Raw genomic sequence first — 21,403 nt, forward strand, 5'->3', positions numbered from 1 at the left:
CACTTGAAGGCCATGGTGAAAATGATGTAAATAATGAATTGTAATTTCTTTTACTTGGTGTGAATACTATAATCAATAGTATATAGTTTGATATCTTCAGTTTTATTGGTTTGTCTTGCACTTTGAAAAGAAATACATTGAGGTTTTGTCTTCTTCGCATATGATATGTTATGTATCGTGCTATAGTCATTTTCCCTTTACGCTATATTTTTTTATTCTTTATACTATTATTAATAAACATTCTCGCATTTTGCATTTTATCCAAAACTTATTTGTCATTTTATTTGTGTATGCTTGACAAATTTGCCAATTATACCAAGGTGAAGATTTGAAGATGAAAGTTAACATTTGTAATTATGCATATCATTTTTTGAATCTTGAATTTATGATTTGGTGAATCTAAATTTTAAAAGACCTATATTTTATATTACATGTGATCTTTGAATGTTTTTTAATTTATCAATTATGATTTGTATGTACGTCAATTAATTTTGAGACTTTTGTTAACAATTCTAGATAAACATTAATGAATGTCTAGTGGATGCAAATTAAATTTTATGACTGTTGGTGTGAGAATTTGTCAAGATCTAGAGGCAATGGAAAGCACAAATAAGAGAGAACAAAAATGTGACAAGAATAAACTGATTCCTGTCAATGATGAAAACTGTGATCAGCTGGATCATCAAGATTTATTACACACAATGATGACATGTGGCTCATTAAAATGCAAGGGTAGGTAGGAGAAATAGTAAAATATTCCACATGAGGTGGATCACCCACCAAAGGTGGAATTGTCACACCACAATAAGCGGATATGATAAAGTAATACCAAGATCACACCATAAAAGGTGGAAATTCTCCTACATACACACTCCCAATGTAGCACATCCCCCTAAGTGTCTCATATGCAAACTACCATGATATGCATGTACCTAAGTAAACTTAAGTAAAGTGTAATTATATCCAAGATGAATAAATAATTACACCAACACCCCCCTTAAGTGCAACTTAGGGGAATGCACTTAAGTCTACAATGCAACTAAGCAATGCAAGATGGGTCCCAGCTACTAGGCCATGTTAGGTACCATGTACAAATGCAAATGCAATCTCCCATAAAGCGAGGAAAGACAGAAAAACCCAATGGGAAAAAAACCTCCCCCAAAAGAGAGATGATGAAAGCATACAATGCTCTCAATGATGAATAAGAGAGAAGAAGAGACCATGAAGCCCCCCCTCAATGTAAAATCTCCTACAAAGATGGTCCAATGATGTTGACCAAAATACCTCCCCATTACGAAGAAAGAGAACCAATGTTGCACCAATAATGCCAAAGAGCGACAAAACCCAGTACTAAGTCGATGATGATGAATCACTCGCTACAACAAAATGAAGATCAGGCACAGAGACAACATGCTTTGAGCATCAACTGGATACTTGTAAATAGCAGAAATACTGGTACAATCAAAGTCTCATGGGAGCCATGCACAAATGTGTACAATCTAAGTCTCAACTGGAGCCATGCACCAAGTCTCACAAGATAATCTTAATCTACGTGTACAAGAGGATTACATCAAATATGTCATCAAAGACAAGATACAAAGAGGTGTAGAACTTTATGATAGTGCGAGTACAACATTGCTTATGCAAGAGCATGAAAATATGGAAACATGAAGATGATGCCGCCAAAGAAGCCCTATAGAATATTGCAGATGAAGATGCCTCTGATTGGGATGTCGCCAAGCAAAATATAGGAGCAATAGCCCCCCCCCTTGGTTGTCAGTTGGAAGAACTTTAAGACAGGTGTGAAGTGGACAAGAAAAAATTGTTCCCAATTTGACTTATTAAAGAAAATTGTGTTTTTAAAAGATTTTTAAAAAGTCCCATTAAAAACAATTATTAAAAACCATGTAAAAAAAATGTTTTTAAAAAATTAACAAAGAAAAAATCACACCATGATTTTATTTTTCAATATAAAAAACTTAATTAAAATTTCTATTAAAAACATTCAAGTTTTTATTTAATTGAAAAATCTTATTTAAAAAAGCATATTTAAAAAGTTTTAATATATTAAAAAAACTTTTAAAAAAACTAAAAAGCCCCTTGCATGGGGGCCCATAGAGCCTGTGGCTACCCACAAGTACACTATGGGACCGCAATGCCTGCGATTACCTACGTACTTGCAAGTACTTTGTAGGACTGCAAGTACACTACAATTGCTCATAGTGCCTGTGGTTACCCGCACGTACACTACGGTTGCTCACAATGCCTGCGGTTACCCGGAGGTACACTGCGAGACCTACAGTGCTTGTGGTGTACCCACAACACCTGCGACATAATAAAGCCTCCTACATAATAAAGCCTCCTACATACACACAACACCTGCGACACAATAAAGCCTCCTATATACAATGTCGATGAGCCTTCTTATAAAGGCAAGACTAAGAGACAAGAGAGCACACAATGATGACATGAGACTCAATGAGATGTAAGGGTAGGTAGGGGTAGGTAGGAGAAATAGTAAAATATTCCACATGAGGTGGATCACCCACCGAAGGTGGAATTATCACTCCACAATAAGTGGATATGATAAAGTAATAACAAGATCACACCATAAAAGGTGGAAATTCTCCTACATACACACTCCCAATGTAGCACATCTCCCTAAGTGTCTCATATGCAAACTACTATGATATGCATGTACCTAAGTAAACATAAGTAAAGTGTAATTATATCCAAGATGAATAAATAATTACACCAACAGTTGGCAACAATAATGAAAGAAAACTGAGAGGGGGGGGGGGGGGGGTGTGAATCAGTTTTCACCAGATTCAACAATTTAAGCACAATCTTATATTTCAATCAACTGCAACAAGAATAAAGATAAAGACAATAACAAAAACACACATAACAACAAGATTTTGATGTGGAAAACTCGGTTAAGGGAAAAACCACGGTGGGAACCTACCCACAATAAGATGATACTTTGCAGTAATATGTTTAAATAATACAATGGGGAATGCACATGCATTTAGGCACACTGCTAAGAGCTGACTGCTAAAAACACAATGACCCAGAAGGCTCCAATCCTCAAGGAAGGTTCACTACCTTCCACTAATGTTCAGACTACAATCTGGAATACATGAACTACAAAGATAGCATCTGCTAATACCTAATGACAGTTTTGGTTAAGCTCATTTGTCTAGTCTGCAACAATATCTGCTCAATACATCATACCAAAGGATAAATTTTATTATGTGCACATACACCACTATTTGATAATATAGACACAACATTGACACCCAAATTACATGAATATAACACCTATTTATATAATTCATCAACCTTGACTACAAGGTCGACCAAACCCTCAATTACAAAATTACACCACACGATACATAAATCAACCACTAGACCAATGCAATGCCATAGGTGACATATCATGGACCTAAATCAAATCTCCAAACATGTATTACCACCAAAAATCTCGCCAAAATCAACCGCAACACACTACACCACCCAAAATATGCATAACATGAAGAATATCATCGAATCAGCAAAATAACCAATGCCACTCACAAGGATCAATGTGGACCACCAGAAAAAATAGGACATGATCAAGAAACACCAAAAATGACATTAGAACCATCCACAATAGCTACACCAACACCACTTAATCAAATCTTCATCGATCAACACGCTAACACTCAAGAGCACTCAACAGCAATTCGGACTAGAACGATGACTTGCGGAGCACCAAATCATGAACCATCTAAAATGAAGATATACATGAACATCCAAAACACTCACCCAAATCTGCAACCAAACATATAATCATACCGGAACACAACGAATCAAATACCAGAACATTGCAGCACCGAACACTAAAGAACAGTCTTCATACCAAAATCCACAAATCGATCAAATCACCACATAGCTTCATGGAATCAATAAGGAATGAAGTATATCTATTTGATTGAGCATCCCAAATAGATAAACCAACCAGATCAACTCAATGCAATCACCAAAACATCAAACACATGAATATGTTAACATCAATGCCAACAACATATCCTAGCAGCAGTAATATCCACTGATCTCCCCTTTGGCATTGATGGCAACATATGAATGTACAAAACAATCAATGCAAAGAAATGAATCAACACCAACAAACTCCCCCTAAGATCATGCACACAAATCTCCAAAGATAAGGCAATTTTTCACATGCTTCTCTCCCCCTTTGACAAAAATGCCAAAGAGAGAATACAAATCATGCATCTCTCCCCAAAACTCATCTTATAAGAAGGAAAATATCTCCCCTTAGGATAAACTCACAATTGGTCATCAGAATCACACACAAACTACTCTGACTGAGTAGCAGTACCAACTCATCAACCCGAATAAAAAGATAAGGCTTTGAAATCCACCGAATTGATGCAACTCCATGCATCTAGTTCTCAACAGGAGGGGCAAAGACCCCTAACTTATCTCTCAAATAGACAAATATTTCTATAGGAAAAGTTTTAGTGAAATATCTGCAATCTGATCCTTTGTAGATACATATTCCAATATGACTTTGTCATCACTGACTTTCTCTCTCAAGAAATGATACTTTTAATTGACATGCTTTGTTTTAGAATGTAGTATCGGATTCTTGAAAATATTGATAGCACTTGAGTTATCACAATAAATAATAGTAGGCTCATCGTAAATCACTCTAATATGCTTCAACATTTGCTTAATCCAAACTACTTGAATACAGCTACTAGCAACAGCAATGTATTCAGCTTCAGCAACAGATAGAGATACAACATCTTGCTTCTTACTAGACCATGAAACAAACTTCTTTCCCAAAAAGAAAGCTCCATCGAAGGTGCTCTTTCGATCATCAACATCACTTACCCAATCAACATCAATATAGACACATAACAAGAAATTATCATTATTTGGATATCATAAGCCATAGTCAACAATCCCCTTCAAGTATCTAAAAAATCATCTTCACAGCAGTAACATGAGTCTCTTTAGGATCATCTTGAAATCTAGCACAAAGACAAATAGCATGCATAATGTATGGTTTATTCTGAGTTAAGTACAACAACCCACCAACCATAGATCTAAACAAAGTCTAATTAACTTTCCAAGATTCATCATTCTTAGACAATTTACATCTAGTCACCATAGGAGTTCCAACAGGTTTTGAATCATCTAGCCCAAACTTCTTCAATAATTCCTTCACATACTTAGATTGAGAAATGAAAATGCTTTTGTCAATTTGTGTAATCTACAATCCTAAGAAGAATTTCATTTCACCTATCATAGACATCCCAAATTCCTTTTGCATATCATCAACAAACTTCATACTCAAACCATCATCTCCTCCAAAAATGATATCATCAACAAAGACTTAAACAATCAAAATGTTATCATTCTCAACCTTAAAGTATAAATTACTATCAGCAGTACCTTTACAGAATCCCAACTTCAACAAATACTTATATAATCTGGCATACCAGGCTCTAGGGGATTGCTTAAGTCCATATAGTGGTTTCTTCAATTTACATACCATGTCTCCTTCATTTGATAAACAAAATCCATCTGGTTGCTCAATGTAGACTTACTCTTCCAAATAACCATTCAAAAAGGTTGACTTAACATCCATCTGATATACCTTGAACTTCTTGTAAGTAGCATATGCAAGCAGCAATCGAACAACTTTAATTCTAGCTACCGGAGCAAAAACCTCCTCATAATCAATTCCTTCCATCTGAGAACACCCTTTACATACCAATCTTTTTTTTTTTCTTACCACTTCACCACCTTCATTCAATTTATTCTGGAACACCTATTTAGTGCCAATTACATTCTTGTCTTTAGGCCTTAGAACAAGCTCCCAAGTATTATTCTTCTCAATTTGATTAAGCTCTTTCTCCATTGCTTTTATCCAATTCCCATCCTTACACTCTTCTACAAAATCTTTAGGTTCAATCTTTGAAATCAAACATATATCTTCAGCATCAATCCTTCTCCTAGTCATCACACCTTTATTCTTAACAGCAACAATCTGATTTTCTGAATGATTCAATCTTACATGCCTCAGAGTCTTCTAATTGTTTTGTGTTAGAATCAAAGATCATTGAGAGGTGGGGGGGGTGAATCAGTGATCTATCAGAAACTGAAACTGCAAACTTATTCTTTATCCACCGATTAATAATGCATAATAGATAAGAACATAAACATGCAACAATAAATACACAAATCCACAACATTGAATTTTTTACGTGGAAACCCAGAAAGGGAAAAACCACGGTGGGGCTGGAACCTACAATATTCATATACTATGACCAGAAGTACATAAATATTACATAGATGGGGAATGCACTTGCATTCAAGCTCACTGCCTAGAGCTCACTGCTCAATAAAGTTGCCTGGAGGGCTACAACCCTCAAGGAAGTCTCATTGACTTACAATTTGTTTGCAATGTGTAAATACAATAAAATAAACTCTTAATCAGCATTTGACTATGCAAAGATGAGTTCTGGTTAGGCTCTGAATCTATGACTATCTATGTTCTGTTAAATACTCTATCTCTGTCTCAATCAGCAACCAGTTGATTTGAAAGCAAAATGCACATGTGAAATTACGCTCAATTTCACCAAAATGGATCACCATACATATAACACATCAAAAATCAACCACCACAATGATCTTGTATATCCGGTCTTACCACAAAAATAGTCTCCTTCAAGTCGGCTTTAATAAGTGTAACTTGTAGATTAAGTCGGCTTCAATCATGAACAAAACATAGCACCGAATAAAAAGATTATAAACAAACACTTCCTAAAGGTCTTCAGTATCATAGAGATAACAAAAATAATCACCAAAAGCACCGTAATCATCGGAGATCATTCTGGATCAAAGCATTACTCAAATACCTAGTTATACCTTGTTTCATCGATTAACTGTCTACCGGTTACCTCTATCTTCCAGATAAGTTGGATCATGACTGCCGGATCGAATCACCATGAATATTTTTCATCAATGACAACCCTAAAAAAATAATCAACCACCGAAAGTCTCCTGAAATCAACGAATGAGTGTCAATTGCTAACAATCTCCCCCTTTGGCATTGATGGAAACACCTATGAAAAATGATAAAGTGTTGAAACCTATACAATCCAGATGAAAGATTAAAATAATTCCAAGACTCCCCCTTATATCAATAATCCATGAATCAACAATACAGTGGACTGTACACTCCATACATATAATCAGTTTGTATACTGTACATTTTTCACCTCATCTCTCCCCCTTTGACAACAATGCCAAAGATAGGGTGTGTACGGGTTAGTGTAGGATCAAGTGGGGCCAAAAAGTGGCGATGTGAAAAAAATAGCCTTCCTCACTCGCCTAAAAATGCGAAAATCCGTGTTGACTTTTTGCTTGGCCTGGGTGTCAGTACACCTTGGCCTGGTAATTACCTATGCAAATCGGATATCGGATAAAATCCGATATCCAATTTTTATTTGTAATTTTAATTAAAAAAATATATTATATGTTACGTATTATATAATACAATATTATATTATATATGTTATTTAAAAATAATTTAAGTGTTGAAATCGGATATCCGATTTTCTACGACTTTTATATTTCGACAGTGACAGTCCCATGAGTCATTTTTAACTCACGGGTCGCGCAAATTCGTCAAAATCTGATATCCGGTGTTTTGACAAAAAATTGCTAAAAAATAGATTTAGAGGTAAGAATTTTGTCGTTTTGAATCATTTTCATTCATTTTTTGTATTTTTTGTGAATGTTTATTTGATTTTTCATTGAAAATATGTTTTTTTTTCATGAAAACTAGGTTTTTTTTAAATCAATTACCTAATTGTTTAAATTTGTTAACTAAATTTAATTGTTTACATTCAATTAGGTTAAAAATGGGGGATAACAATGAAAACATTGACCAACCACAACTGTAACAACCAAACCCTCATTTGCCAAACCCCCCCTCAATTCAAGATTTGCAAAAAATTTGAATGAATTGAGGGGGATTGCAGAAGTATATTGTAGGATCCCTTGTCTAAACCCATTGTTTGATCCTCTCACGCCAATCGTAAAATTATGGAAACCATGACTGAGGAGCACGATGCTGCCCTTTTGTGGCGAGATTCTATGAAGAAAAAATATGTAGATGGCTTGTTGTATAAGGATATCAAGGATCTTGAGATATCCAAAGCCGAAATCGCCTCATTATTTGTCAATCCCCATATTGGTCAGCTCGTAGATCCCAAAAAAACAAAACTTTCTATCAAATGGTGCACAAATTATGGGATTGTGAAAAACTTTTGGGATCGTTGGTGGATGGTTTTCGACAAACCACCCAATAACAATCTTGATATCCCCTTCTATTTCATAAAAAAATTCTATGCTGAGTTTGTTTTACACAAACATGTGAACTACTTTGACATCCAACCTTTCCAGGGTGTACGTTTAGGTATGCCCCAAAATAGACCTAGGGCAGTCAGAGTAGTCCAGGGCCCATATGTCCCCCCTCCTCTTGTTGATCCCCCACCTGCAGTTCAACATCCTGATATCATTTGTGAGGCGGCTTCACAGACCATATTGGCTATTCACTCTTTGAGTAGCCTTTTGGTTTCTCAGGCTGCGTCAGTAGCTCAGCCTACTATTGATGGTAGTGGTGCATTCGATGCCGGTGACACGTCATCCTCAACTCCACACATATGCATGCCCCATAGTTGTGTCATGTGTGGGCACGTATGCTTGGGTCCAGTTGGACAGCCCGTTGATCCTATTGTGGATAGTGCAGATTACAAGGTGCATGAGATGCATGATGCACCAAAGGTTATTACACAGACTAGAGGATACCCTGGGGAGTCCTCACATGCTAGAGGCGAGGAGGCACTATCATCATACATTGATGATGTATTGGTAAGATTTGTGTTTTCACAGTTCATGTTATATTTTAATTAAATATTTATAAATTAGATAATATTAAGTACTAATTTTTATTTACATGGTCTATTTAACAGTTGATGACTGAGGATGAGGTGAGACAGATTCAGGAGCGCACCTTGTCGGCCATTGCATTTGGCCTCGATAGCTTGACGGTACATATATTATTGCACCTAGTCGTTTGTATTTTATTGTACATACATGCTCATCATTTATATTTGTATTAATTAGATTATGTAGTAACTTGCATGTATATCTTATTTTACTCTTGTAGGGGACAAGTAGCACGAGTGCGGTGCAGTGTGATCTAGGATCTAGTAGTGCAATTGGAGACAAGGGAAAGGTAATTGAATGCAAATATGATTGAATGAATAGTTTAAATAACTTATAGTGATTATACATGTCTAGACATAGATTGATAGTTTCATATACTTGTTGTGTATATATACAGAGAACTCTTGGCTTCACATCCTTGATGACTACACCTAGTATACCTGAAGAAGAAGAAGAGATGCCTTGAGTAGATGTGTGTTTATTTTATTATTTGATTAGTAGATATAATTTTTTATTATCAGTGACAATTATATGCTAACTTGTATCAATCTCATATTTCTGAACATATGTAGGTTGTGTATCAAAATATTCAAAACATACCTCCTCTACCAAAGACATACATCAAGAGTCCTGCAAAGCTGAAGAGAAAACGTGGAGATGAGGTAAACATGAATAGTTCATTTTTATGTTAACTTTTCGAATGTGAATTATATAATATAACTAATATTAATCGTGCTTTGTTTTTCTTGTGCAGGATCCTTAAGAGCCGAGCAGTGCGGTGATGAGGATCAATTTTGATGATCCATCAGCAACTTAGGATGTTATAGATAGTTTTGGGATGCTTACATGTCTAGTTGGCATGTATATTTTGTATATGGACATACATTTTGTTTCAGTTGGCGTTTATGCCATATTTGTGTATGGACATACATTTGTAATCATTCAACATTTTTATATATACAGAAGTTGATATTTGATCATATAAATTGTTGCTCATCTGTGTGTGGTGTTATCATAGAAATATTTAATCTTCATTCCAATAATTAACAATGGTTAATAATGGCTATTTAATGAGCAATACAATTCATTTCATTTCATCATAAGTGTTGTTTTTATAATGAACAATATAATTCATTTAATGAACAATACAATACAATTTATTTAATGAACAATACAATTCATTTAATCAACAATACAATACAATTCATTCAATGAACAATACAATTCATGAACAATATAATTCATTTAATGAACAATACCCTACACATGCTCCTATTTTGCCCCCCCACTCGATCGAACGCTCGGGGTCATACCCTACCGGCGTCGTCCCTTGAGCACCCCAAGTCCTCAAAATTGTCAAACACGTACAGGTCCTAACTCGGAATCCGTGGTACCTGCGAACTAGCCGTTTGACCCTATGGGGCCATGAGAGGGGTCCCTACAAAAGTCTGTCTCGGTTTTTCAAGTTTCCCTATGGTTTTATTAGGGCAGCAATTTTTTGGTTGACGAAAAAATCGTCAGTCTCACTCAATGGAATGTTGTTGCATGGTCGATTTCTCGTTCAGCTCGTCGTGATGACGAACCATCAGCTCTGACATGTCTAGTTAAGCATTATTACCCTATGCATACTCCTATTTTTCCCCCCACTCGATCGAACGCTCGGGGTCATACCCTACCGGCATCGTCCCTTGAGCGCCCTAAGTGCTCAACATTGTCAAACTTTGATGGGCCCTAACTCAGAATTCGTGGCACCTGTGAATGATCCATTTGAACCTACGAGGCCATGAGAGGGGTCCCTACAAAAGCCTATCTCGGTATTTCAAGTTGCCCTGCAGTTTTATTAGGGCAGCAATTTTTTGATTGGCGAAAAAAACATCAGTCTCACTCAATGGAATGTTGTCGCATGGTCAGTTTTTCGTTCAGCTCGTCGTGATGATGAACCATCAGCTCCAACATGTCTAGTTAGGCATTATTACCCTATGCATGCTCCTATTTTTCCCCCCCACTCGATCGAACGCTTAGGGTCATACCCTACCGGTGTCGTCCCTTGAGCCCCCTAAGTGCTCAAAATTGTCAAACTTTGACGAGCCCTAACTCAAAATCTGTGGCACCTACGAATGATCCGTTTAAACCTATGGGGCCATGAGAGAGGTCCCTACAAAAATCTATCTTGGTTTTCCAAGTTACCCTACGGTTTTATTAGGGCGGCAATTTTTCAGTTGGCGAAAAAATCATGAGTGTCACTCAATGGAATGTTGTTGCGTGGCCGATTTCTCGTTCTGCTCATCACGATGATGAACTGTCAGCTTTAACATGTCTAGTTAGGCATTATTACCCTACACATGCTCCTATTTTTCCCCCCCAATCAATCGAATGCTCGGGGTCATACCCTACCGACGTCGTCCCTTGAGCGCGCTAAGTGCTCAAAATTGTCAAACTTTGAGGGGCCCTAACTCAGAATCCATGGCACCTGCGAATAATCCGTTTGAACCTACGGGCCATGAGAGAGGTCCCTACAAAAGCCTATCTCAGTTTTTCAAGTTGCCCTACGGTTTTATTAGGGCAGCAATTTTTCAGTTGGCAAAAAAATCGTCAGTCTCACTCAATGGAATGTTGTCGCGTGGCCGGTTTCTTGTTCTGCTCATTGCGATGATGAACCATCAGCTCTGACATGTCTAGTTAGGCATTATTACCCTACGCATGCTCCTATTTTTCCGCCCCACTCGATCAAACGCTCGAGGTCATACCCTACCAACGTCGTCCCTTGAGCAACCTAAGTGCTCAAAATTATCAAACTTTGAGGGACCCTAACTCAGAATCTATGGCACCTACGAATGATCCATTTGAACCTACGGGGCCATGAGAGAGGTCCCTACAAAAGCCTATCTCAGTTTTTCAAGTTGCCCTATGGTTTTATTAGGGCAGCAATTTTTCGGTTGGCAAAAAAATTGTCAGTCTCACTCAATGGAATGTTGTCGCGTGGCCGATTTCTCATTCTGCTCGTCGCGATGATGAACCATCGACTACAACATGTCTAGTTAGGCATTATTACCCTATGCATGCTCCTATTTTTCCCCCCCACTCGATCGAACGCTCAGGGTCATACCCTACCGACGTCGTCCCTTGAGCACCCTAAATGCTCAAAATTGTCAAACTTTGACAGGCCCTAACTCAGAATCCATGGCACCTACGAATGATCCATTTGAACCTACGGGGCCATGAAAGAGGTCCTCACAAAATCGTATCTTGGTTTTTCAAGTTGCCCTACGGTTTTATTAGGGCATAAATTTTTCGGTTGGCAAAAAAATCATCAGTCTCACTCAATGGAATGTTGTTGCGGGGCCGATTTCTCGTTCTGCTCATCGCGATGATGAACCATTAGCTCTAACATGTCAAGTTAGGCATTATTACCCTATGCATGCTCCTATTTTGCCCCCCCACTCGATCAAACGCTCGGGGTCATACCCTACTGACGTCGTCCCTTGAGCGCCCTAAGTGCTCAAAATTGTCAAACTTTGATGAGCCCTAACTCGGAATCCATGGCACTTGTGAATGATCCATTTGAACCTATGGTGCCATGAGAGAGGTCCCTAAAAAAGCCTATCTCATTTTTTCAAGTTGCCCTACAGTTTTATTAGGGCAGCAATTTTTTGATTGGTGAAAAAATCGTCAGTCTCACTCAATGGAATGTTGTTGCGTGGCCGATTTCTCGTTCTGCTCATCGCAATGACAAACCATCGGCTCCAACATGTTGAGTTAGGCATAATTACCCTACGCATGCTCCTGTTTTGCCCCCCCACTCGATCAAACGCTCGGGGTCATACCCTACGCATGTGACATCCATGAGAGAAAAGCTTCATATGAGAGAAAAGCTTCATTTTATCTCAATACAGTTGTACCTATTTCATTATTAGAAAAAATAAATATGCAAAGATCTGTTATTAGTATCCTCTATATTATGGATTTGAATTGATGTTCTCAATTAGTTATTATATGTTCAGCTTTTCTTCATAAGGCACAACCATGTGGTGGTTATCATATCAGGACAACCATCCATGACTTTCAAAGTAATTGATATTTATTCCTACACCTCACACTCACAAGATTAATAATGGAATGACATTTATGATTCATCAAATGCTAACAAAGTCTAATCAAATTTTAACTTCAAGATGTATACAACATATCATATTCAACTTCAAGATGCATACAACTTACCATATTCAAGCTCATGCCAACCACCACTTGGATATTGTTATATGTCAATTAAAGTACAATATATGTTATAAAACCATATAGTCTTACCAAAAAGCCATCATAGACCATCTATGTCGATTAAAGTACAATTCATTTGTAACAGGGGCACACTCATAATCTGAAGTTGCAAAGCCCTGTGGGAAGCATCAAATTAGAAATTTACTAATCTGACTCAAAGATGCTACTGCTAGAGAACACCATGCTCCATTGTGGAGAGAATATTAGGTGCATCTGATGTCAGCGTCTGAAAATGAAACAATGTTATTCAATTGCCAAAATCTGACTGACTTTATTTTATAAACCATTAATGAATAAAAATAGACAAGGTTACCTGAGTGCAAGTTCGATGACCACCTTGACTAGTAGGTGTTGATGTTGAAGGCCCAACATTAAAAAATGTCAAATGTCAAATGTTTGATTCAACAGACCACCTTGAACATCAATGTCAAATGTTTGATTCAATAGATCATCTGTCATGACAATTTGATCCACTACATATGTGTCCTGGCCACATGCATTTGAATCATCTTCATGATAATAAACACAACAAGACCCACAATTTAATCTTATTAATGCACAAAGGAATATGTACCATCACCAAGAGAGGGTCTTGTCAATGACGAATGATCTAGCATGAACCTGTATTTTTAAGAATTGTTAGTCTACACATAAAATGCATGGATGAACATAAAGGATTTATGACAATCACTTCAACTGAAATGTATAATAATAATTGAAAAGGTGGGATTATATACCATAAAAATACGTCCCTTCGAATTATATCAACAAAACCCACTATGTTGACGCAAAAATCGTAATGTGATACTGTTGTATATCATCAAAAAAGACCTTCATGAGCATAAAGGTTATGTGATAATTATATCATAAAAAATTATCAAATAGTGTTGTCTAATAACAAAAATTGTAAAGCTCATCAAATGCATGATAATAAGCCGTGTTGCAAAAATACGTCCCTTCCAATTATATCGAGTGTACTCGCCATGTGCATGCAAAAACCATGTTGCCAAGAAAAAAACATTCATCAATAGACCTACATTTTGAACACATCCTTAATATACACGTAACAAACTTGAACATTAAGGTTTAATGATCATTGTTTGAAATCAAATGCATGATAAAAAAATAAGGCACCATTAAAGACCTACTACTCAAGTGTGCCTGAAGGGTCATCTCTTTGTTTAAGAGTATCCAGTATTGCTTCATGATCAGCAGTAGTCACTGTCCATATCTCTTTGGTCTCGGTTTTGCTTGATGCTTCAACAACTTGACATTTGTAGTTATAATAAGGTGTGAATACATTATAATGGTTTTGTGTCTCTCATAGTCTTCAAATGCAAGTATGCCATTCTTTCTAATCATGTATGTTCGCAACCAAGTTCCCACAACAACAACTGAACCTGTAGGATATGTGAACCCATCATCATCTGTCACTGGTTGTGTTAGCTTTTGTTTTCCCTATACACATCGTGCCAACCAATATTCTGATCTCTCTTCATTCCTTTGTAGTGCAACAACTACAAAAACATGTCCTGGCTATACAAGATTTGATAGACGATCATACTCAAGTGAACTTTCCATGTCATCGTTTGATAAGGATATTGTTTGAGATAAAGGAGTTAGATAGTGGGGAACCCATGTATCCACCCACTCACTTGACTCGCACTTATCCCAATCACACCAAACACAACTCTGACAAAAACAAGCCAACGCTTGTGTCTAAATGGTTCATGTACTTGCATCTGAGATGAGCAATAAATGCATCTTTGAAGAATCTTTAATTGTTTGACAATCCAATCTATCTCCCACTATTCCCTCCTCAACCAACCAAAAGAATTTGCTCACTGCTAAATCAAGAGTACCTCCATGTGACAATGCTGATCTACACCAATCAACAATAGAACGTGCATCAAAGAAATTTGTACCTGAAATCCTCAATTGCTCCTTAACTAGAGCTCTCTTCAAACATGCACCTGCTCCATCATGCTCTCCCTTCCCATGCCTCACCTCAAAAAAACACCAAATATGAGGTATACGCCTCTCCACATGCATTCTACTCAACCAATAAAACATATGCGCATTCTTGAATTGACCTATACAGTTATCTGACCATATTATATGTCAGTCAATTGCAATATCTTTCTCATGCAAGAACTCAAAAAAATACTCAACCACTGAGACCTATGGGTGTGCCTTACATACTTGTAGAAAAGATTTTCCTTAAAATCCAAAATAAAATCAGTAATACTCACTTCTCTTGAGACTAATTCACATCTAGAACCTTCACCTCCACTCTTCAAAGTATATTTCACTGTCTCATATCTTTTTTTCTCAACATAATTATTTCCAAACTCGGGTTTGTTTCCCTCATGAAAACATGAAACAAACTTTGACAACCCACCACATTTTGAGCACTTCTCATTCAAACAATCATTTCTATAGAAATAGCAGCCATCATCTCTAGAGCATAAAAATAGATCTTGCAAGTCTCTTGATGATCTCGGAAATAGCATTGCACTACACTCTTGCAATATCTCATTAGTATGCATCATAGAATGAATATGACATAAAAGTTCATGGTACATTGAAAACTCCACATGGTACTTGCAATAACAGGTATTGCGAATCTTAAGAGGAACACAATAAAATGGTTTCAAAGATTCAAAGGTCCTTTGTGATATTTGCAAAGTTGGATGTAATTCACAAAAAAATTTGTACAACATTGTTTGGCTTGATTCCAAGAAATGTTTGGGATGCGGTGTGTGGTCTCGGTTGCCAATTCTTAATTTCAAAACATCCTTTACATTGGGTGACACTCTAGAATTAGAGTACCAAAATTGTTGAATCTCTTCCTTCACATTGTCAGTCAACTTTCTATCAACACGTGGAAGCCTCCCACCAAATGCCCATGTATCTTGTTGAAATGGATCGTCAAGTCTTTGTCTTCGTGCAAGTTCTCTATCCAAAGTTTTACGGTTTATGTTAAAATCAACACAGGTTTGTCTCATTTGACGAGCCTTCCTCAATTGATGGCTTACTAAGGAGGTTGTAATCACTCTTCGAGCGGCTCTCTTATCTCTTTCTTTGGTATTCTTTCCAATAGAATTGAGAGCGTCAAATAGATTTTTTGCAATAATAGAATTTCTCTCCATCTTCTTGTTCATACAAATCTTCAATTTGTTTAGCAATGATCTCATCTTTATCATCTTTAGAAATTGAACAAAGAGTTGGCATTGCTCGGTCAATGTCTTATTACTAAAATTTTGGTTGAAAAGTTGTGTAGCCCACAACCGAACGGTTCTTGTTGACCTCTTGCCTTCAAGATTCACAATAATGTTCTCATCGATTTCAAATAACCATTTTGGGGTTCTTGAAGGTCTTGGATTTGGAATTTGTCTTTCATCTATGAGAGGGTCTTCATTTCTAAAGTAATTAGGTGTTACATATGGTTCACTTGGTTGAGCAATTCCACCTTCAACATTAAAGTTTTCCACATTTTCACCTCCTATGTCAAAATTTTCCACATGTTGAGCATTTTCATTATCACTTTCAACATTTTCAAAATTTTCAATATTTTCACTTTCAAAATCTACATTTTCATTTTCAATAACTTGTGGCACATTTGCAAATTCAATTTCATCTTCAGTTGAAGTAACATTAGCAATATTTAACATACCTTGTCTTCTCCTCCTATGACATTCTCTATCTCTTTCTCTATACACTTCAATTTGGTCATTTGAAATTTTTCTTTTGCATTTAGACTTCCGATGACTACTACTCCCCATTTCCCTCCACACATGCACCTTCGTGATTGACAATGTAAGTTTTCACTTTAAGAATCTCCCAAAAGCACAAATTTGTCTCTAGCTATCTAAAAACTCATGATCCTCAATAGAAAATAGAATATGCAGACATTGGGCCGTTGGAATCTACAGAATGGCTCACAAACCCTTTTTCTCTCAGTTTTTTGCACAAAAATTGGATATCAGATTTTATCCAATATCCGATTTTAGTACAAAATTTGTGGTCCCCCAAAAAAATTCCCATTGCCGCCATTTATTTGTAATCTGCCACATTGTAGAAATCTGATATCCAATTAAATTGGATATCGGATTTTAGTAGTCATAGAGAGAGAGAGAGAAAGAGAGAGAGGGAGAGAGAGAGAGAGAGAGAGAGAGAGAGAGAGAGAGAGAGAGGAGAGAGAGAGGGGTGGAGAGAGAGAGGTGGAGAGAGAGAGAGAGAGGAGGAGAGAGAGAGGAGGAGGAGAGGGAGAGAGAGGTGGAGAGAGAGGGAGAGAGAGAGGTGGAGAGGGAGAGAGAGAGAGGAGGAGGATAGAGAGATAGAGAGAGAGAGGAGAGGGAGAGAGAGGGAGAGAGAGAGGTGGAGAGAGAGAGAGAGGTGGAGAGGGAGAGAGGGAGAGAGAGGGAGAGAGAGAGAGAGGATGGGGTTGTATGGTGTCATTAGGGGTCATATGGTGTTGTTAGGGGTCATATGGTGTCTTGGGACACCATAGGACCTCTTAAGACACAATATGACCCCTAACAACATGATTTTGTGTCTTAAGGGGTCCTATGGTGTTGTTAGGGGTCATATGGTGTCCATAGGACCCCTTAGGACACAATATGACCCCTTAAGACACAATATGACCCATAACGACATGATTTGGTGTCTTAAGGGGTCCTATGGTGCCGTTAGAGGTCATATGGTGTCCATAGGACATAATATGACCCCTTAGGACACAATATGACCCAAAGCAACCCAATATGGTGTCATTAGGGGTCATATGGTGTCCTAAGAGGTCATAAGGGTTCATGGGACACCATATGACCCCTAACGACATGCTTTGGTGTCTTAAGGGGTCCTATGGTGTCCCAAGGAGTCATATGGTGTCTTGGGACACCATAGGACCCCTTAGGACACAATATGACCCCTTAGGACACAATATGACCCAAAGCGACCCAATATGGTGTCATTAGGGGTCATATGGTGTCCTAAGAGGTCATATGGGTTCTTGGGACACCATATGACCCCTAACAACATGCTTTGGTGTCTTAAGGGGTCCTATGGTGTCCCAAGACACCATATGACCCCTAACAACACCATAGGACCCCTTAAGACACCAAATTGTGTCGTTAGGGATCATATTCTCTCTCTCTCTCTCCTTCCTTCTCTCCCTCTCTCTCTCTCTCCACCTCTCTCTCTCTCTCCCTCTCTCCCTCTCCTCCTCCTCCTCTCTCTCTCTCTCTCCCTCTCTCTCTCTCTCCCTCTCCTTCCTCTCCCTCTCTCCCTCTCTCTCTCTCTCTCCCTCTCCTCCTCTCTCCATCTCTCTCTCTCTCTCTCTCTCTCCCTCTCCTCCTCTCTCTCTCTCTCTCTCTCTCTCTCTCTCTCTCTCTCTCCTTTCTCTCTCAAAAATATGACTAATAAAATCCAATATCCAATTTAATTAGATATCAAATTTCTGCCATGTGGCAGTTTACCAAATAAATGGCGGCAACGGGAAATTTTTTGGGGACCGCAATTTTTTGTATTAAAATCGGATATCAAATAAAATCTGATATCTGATTTTATCCGATATCCGATTTTTGTAGACAAATTTTAAAATTTCCAATTTAGGCTCGGGAATGCTTTGGTATTTGGCTTGGAAGTGACATGCCTGGAAAGTCAACTGAAAAAACGTGTTTTTCAATATTCCTTGATTTTCCAGACTTTGCACTAGTGGCTGACGACTTTTTTTGTAACCAAAATTGACAAAACAAAAAGGGTTTTTTAAAGATGTTCCCAGCTTTCCAACAATATAAGGCTTGCCTTATTTTGACTTTAATAAATAATTATTATTTATTTTCTAATTGAATTCTGACAATAGTCTTGATTGATATATTGATTGAAAAACACTCATAACTTTCAAACGGTATAACATTTTTTGAAACCGAAACATGCATCACATCCTATGCTTTGTCTACTATAGGGAAAAATAAAAAAATAAAAAATTTCATAAACTTTTGACCAAGTTAAGGTGGTCAGATGTAGGAGTTTCTGAATTTCTGAAAAGTTGTAACAAAAAATTCATAAATAATTATTTAATTTATAAAAAAAATTTTAAAAAAAAGTGTCACATCCGGACATGAGTCTAATACTTATATTATAAATATTATAAAAAAATATTAATATTTGATTGTGATTAGGGTGGTCAGACATACGTCTACTTCTTATTTTTTCTAATATTTTAGTACCACTGCATTGAAATTTGAAATTTTCATCAAATAGGATTTTTTTTTTCCAAAAAACAACTAATAACTTAGAAACTTCATTCAATTTTCTATATATTCTCTTCTTACATATTTTAAAAATAATGTTCACAACTTATTCAAATTTTCATGTCAAGTTGCATAACTCTGATTTTTTGAAATTTCATTACCACTTAAGGGCCTGTTTTGGCACACCATGATCCTGCACATACCCATACCAAAATCGCCTGTACATACATATATACAGTCACTGGAGGATTAATTATATACATGCTTCAATACATCCACATATTCTATCTTCAGGAACCCAAGATATGTGTTCCATCCTGCTCGCAACTTCTCCAAAATTGAAACAAAACCATTCAAAACATAGGCATGAAACTCTATAGTTGCAATTTTAGTAGGAGTATCTTGAGACATGTTTTGAATGCAGTCCATTTTATGATATACCAAGGTGTCCAACCAGGGAACAATTAATTTTCAGAGTTCACGTGTTCGCCTGATCATTCTCTCTTTCTCCTTCTTAAAATTCCTAATCTACTCAGTGATGTTCAAAATTTGTCCCTCAATACTACTGATTAAATTGGTTGTGGGATCATAGGCCTGAGAAATCTTAGCTAACTGCCCTTTACAATTCTCTATTTTCTTGTCTATCTTAGTAGTAAAATTGGTCAAAATTAGACAAGACTTGTAAATTTTACCGCCTTCCACCAAGGCCTCATCAATCAGTTTCAACTCTTTATCTAACTGTGTCTTATTATTATTAATCATTTGCAAAAAATGTTTGAATTTTAGCATCCTTAAACTTTTCCATAGCTTGTCGGGTTGATGCTTTAGATAAAGAATCAAATTTGGTGGATATATGATCAATTAAATTATGAATCTTACTGGATGAACTGGTACTCGCATGAAGTTACAGATCTGGTACCACCTATTCCAAAAATTTAATAGATTTTTTAATGAGTTTCTTTTCTTCTGATTCTGATTGTGCTAACTCTTGACTGGTTTGTGCCTGAAGAGCAGCAACAACTATCATTCTATCTATCAGAGATATTTGATCAAAGGGTATCAAAATTGATGTTGAACTATGGAAAAATCCTTAGGCTTTGGGTTTTGGCAGTGTCAATTGCCACAAGTACCAGAGTCTCCATTCCCTTACCCTTATCCTTATCTGGTTCATCTTGTTTCACCTCTTCTTTTTTCTCACCCTCAACAGGTCTGGATTTAACTTTTTTAGATGCCACTTGTGCACTAGTGTCACCACTTGGTGCACCATCCTCTACCTCTGTTGGTTTGCCATTATCTTTTGTAGGCTCATCCACAACAGAATCCAAAATTTCTTGTTCACCAACATTCTGAGTATCCTCTTCCTTATTTACATTGTCTGTTGGTTGATCTTCTTACTAAGTGGCATTATCTAGAGTGGCAATATCTACAAGTCGGTTCTCAATGGGAAACTTTTTCCAAATTTTACTAGTTTCTCTCCTTATTTCTTCAACTTTGTCGACCATTAGACTGTTGACCCTGTGCTTTCTTTGGAATTCCTTTTTATTTGCCAACAAAATTAAGTTGTCAATTTCTTATATTGTGATATTGGTTCACTGATTAACCAGTTCACTCTCCTTTATTTCCCTATCCATTTGTCTAGCAGATTTTCTCCTAGCATCAATTAGGCTATACAAATGTTTGGGAAGATATTTCTCTAACTCAATTAATGACTTACTAAATACATCCATATACAAAATTACTGCTTCCTCAATCTGCCCCTGATCTTTATCATCCATATTTACATAATATATAGGGATATTCTTTAAATTTCCATCTTTAATAATCTCATCAATTAATTCTTGAGT

General features: G+C 37.0%; 1 protein-coding gene across 1 annotated transcript in view; it reads right to left on the bottom strand.

Moving 5' to 3' along the window:
- Nucleotides 1-20,635: 20,635 nt before the first annotated feature.
- Nucleotides 20,636-21,403, bottom strand: part of LOC131874907 (RNA polymerase II degradation factor 1-like) — a 43,896-nt gene continuing 43,128 nt past the window's right edge. Inside the window, exon 4 of the mRNA XM_059218855.1 lies at nucleotides 20,636-20,934. Coding sequence (XP_059074838.1) covers nucleotides 20,636-20,934 — 299 coding nt within the window. The remainder of the gene's footprint in view (nucleotides 20,935-21,403) is intronic.

This window comes from Cryptomeria japonica, chromosome 4, assembly GCF_030272615.1.
Source record: "Cryptomeria japonica chromosome 4, Sugi_1.0, whole genome shotgun sequence".
In the NCBI taxonomy this organism is placed as follows: Eukaryota; Viridiplantae; Streptophyta; class Pinopsida; order Cupressales; family Cupressaceae; genus Cryptomeria; species Cryptomeria japonica.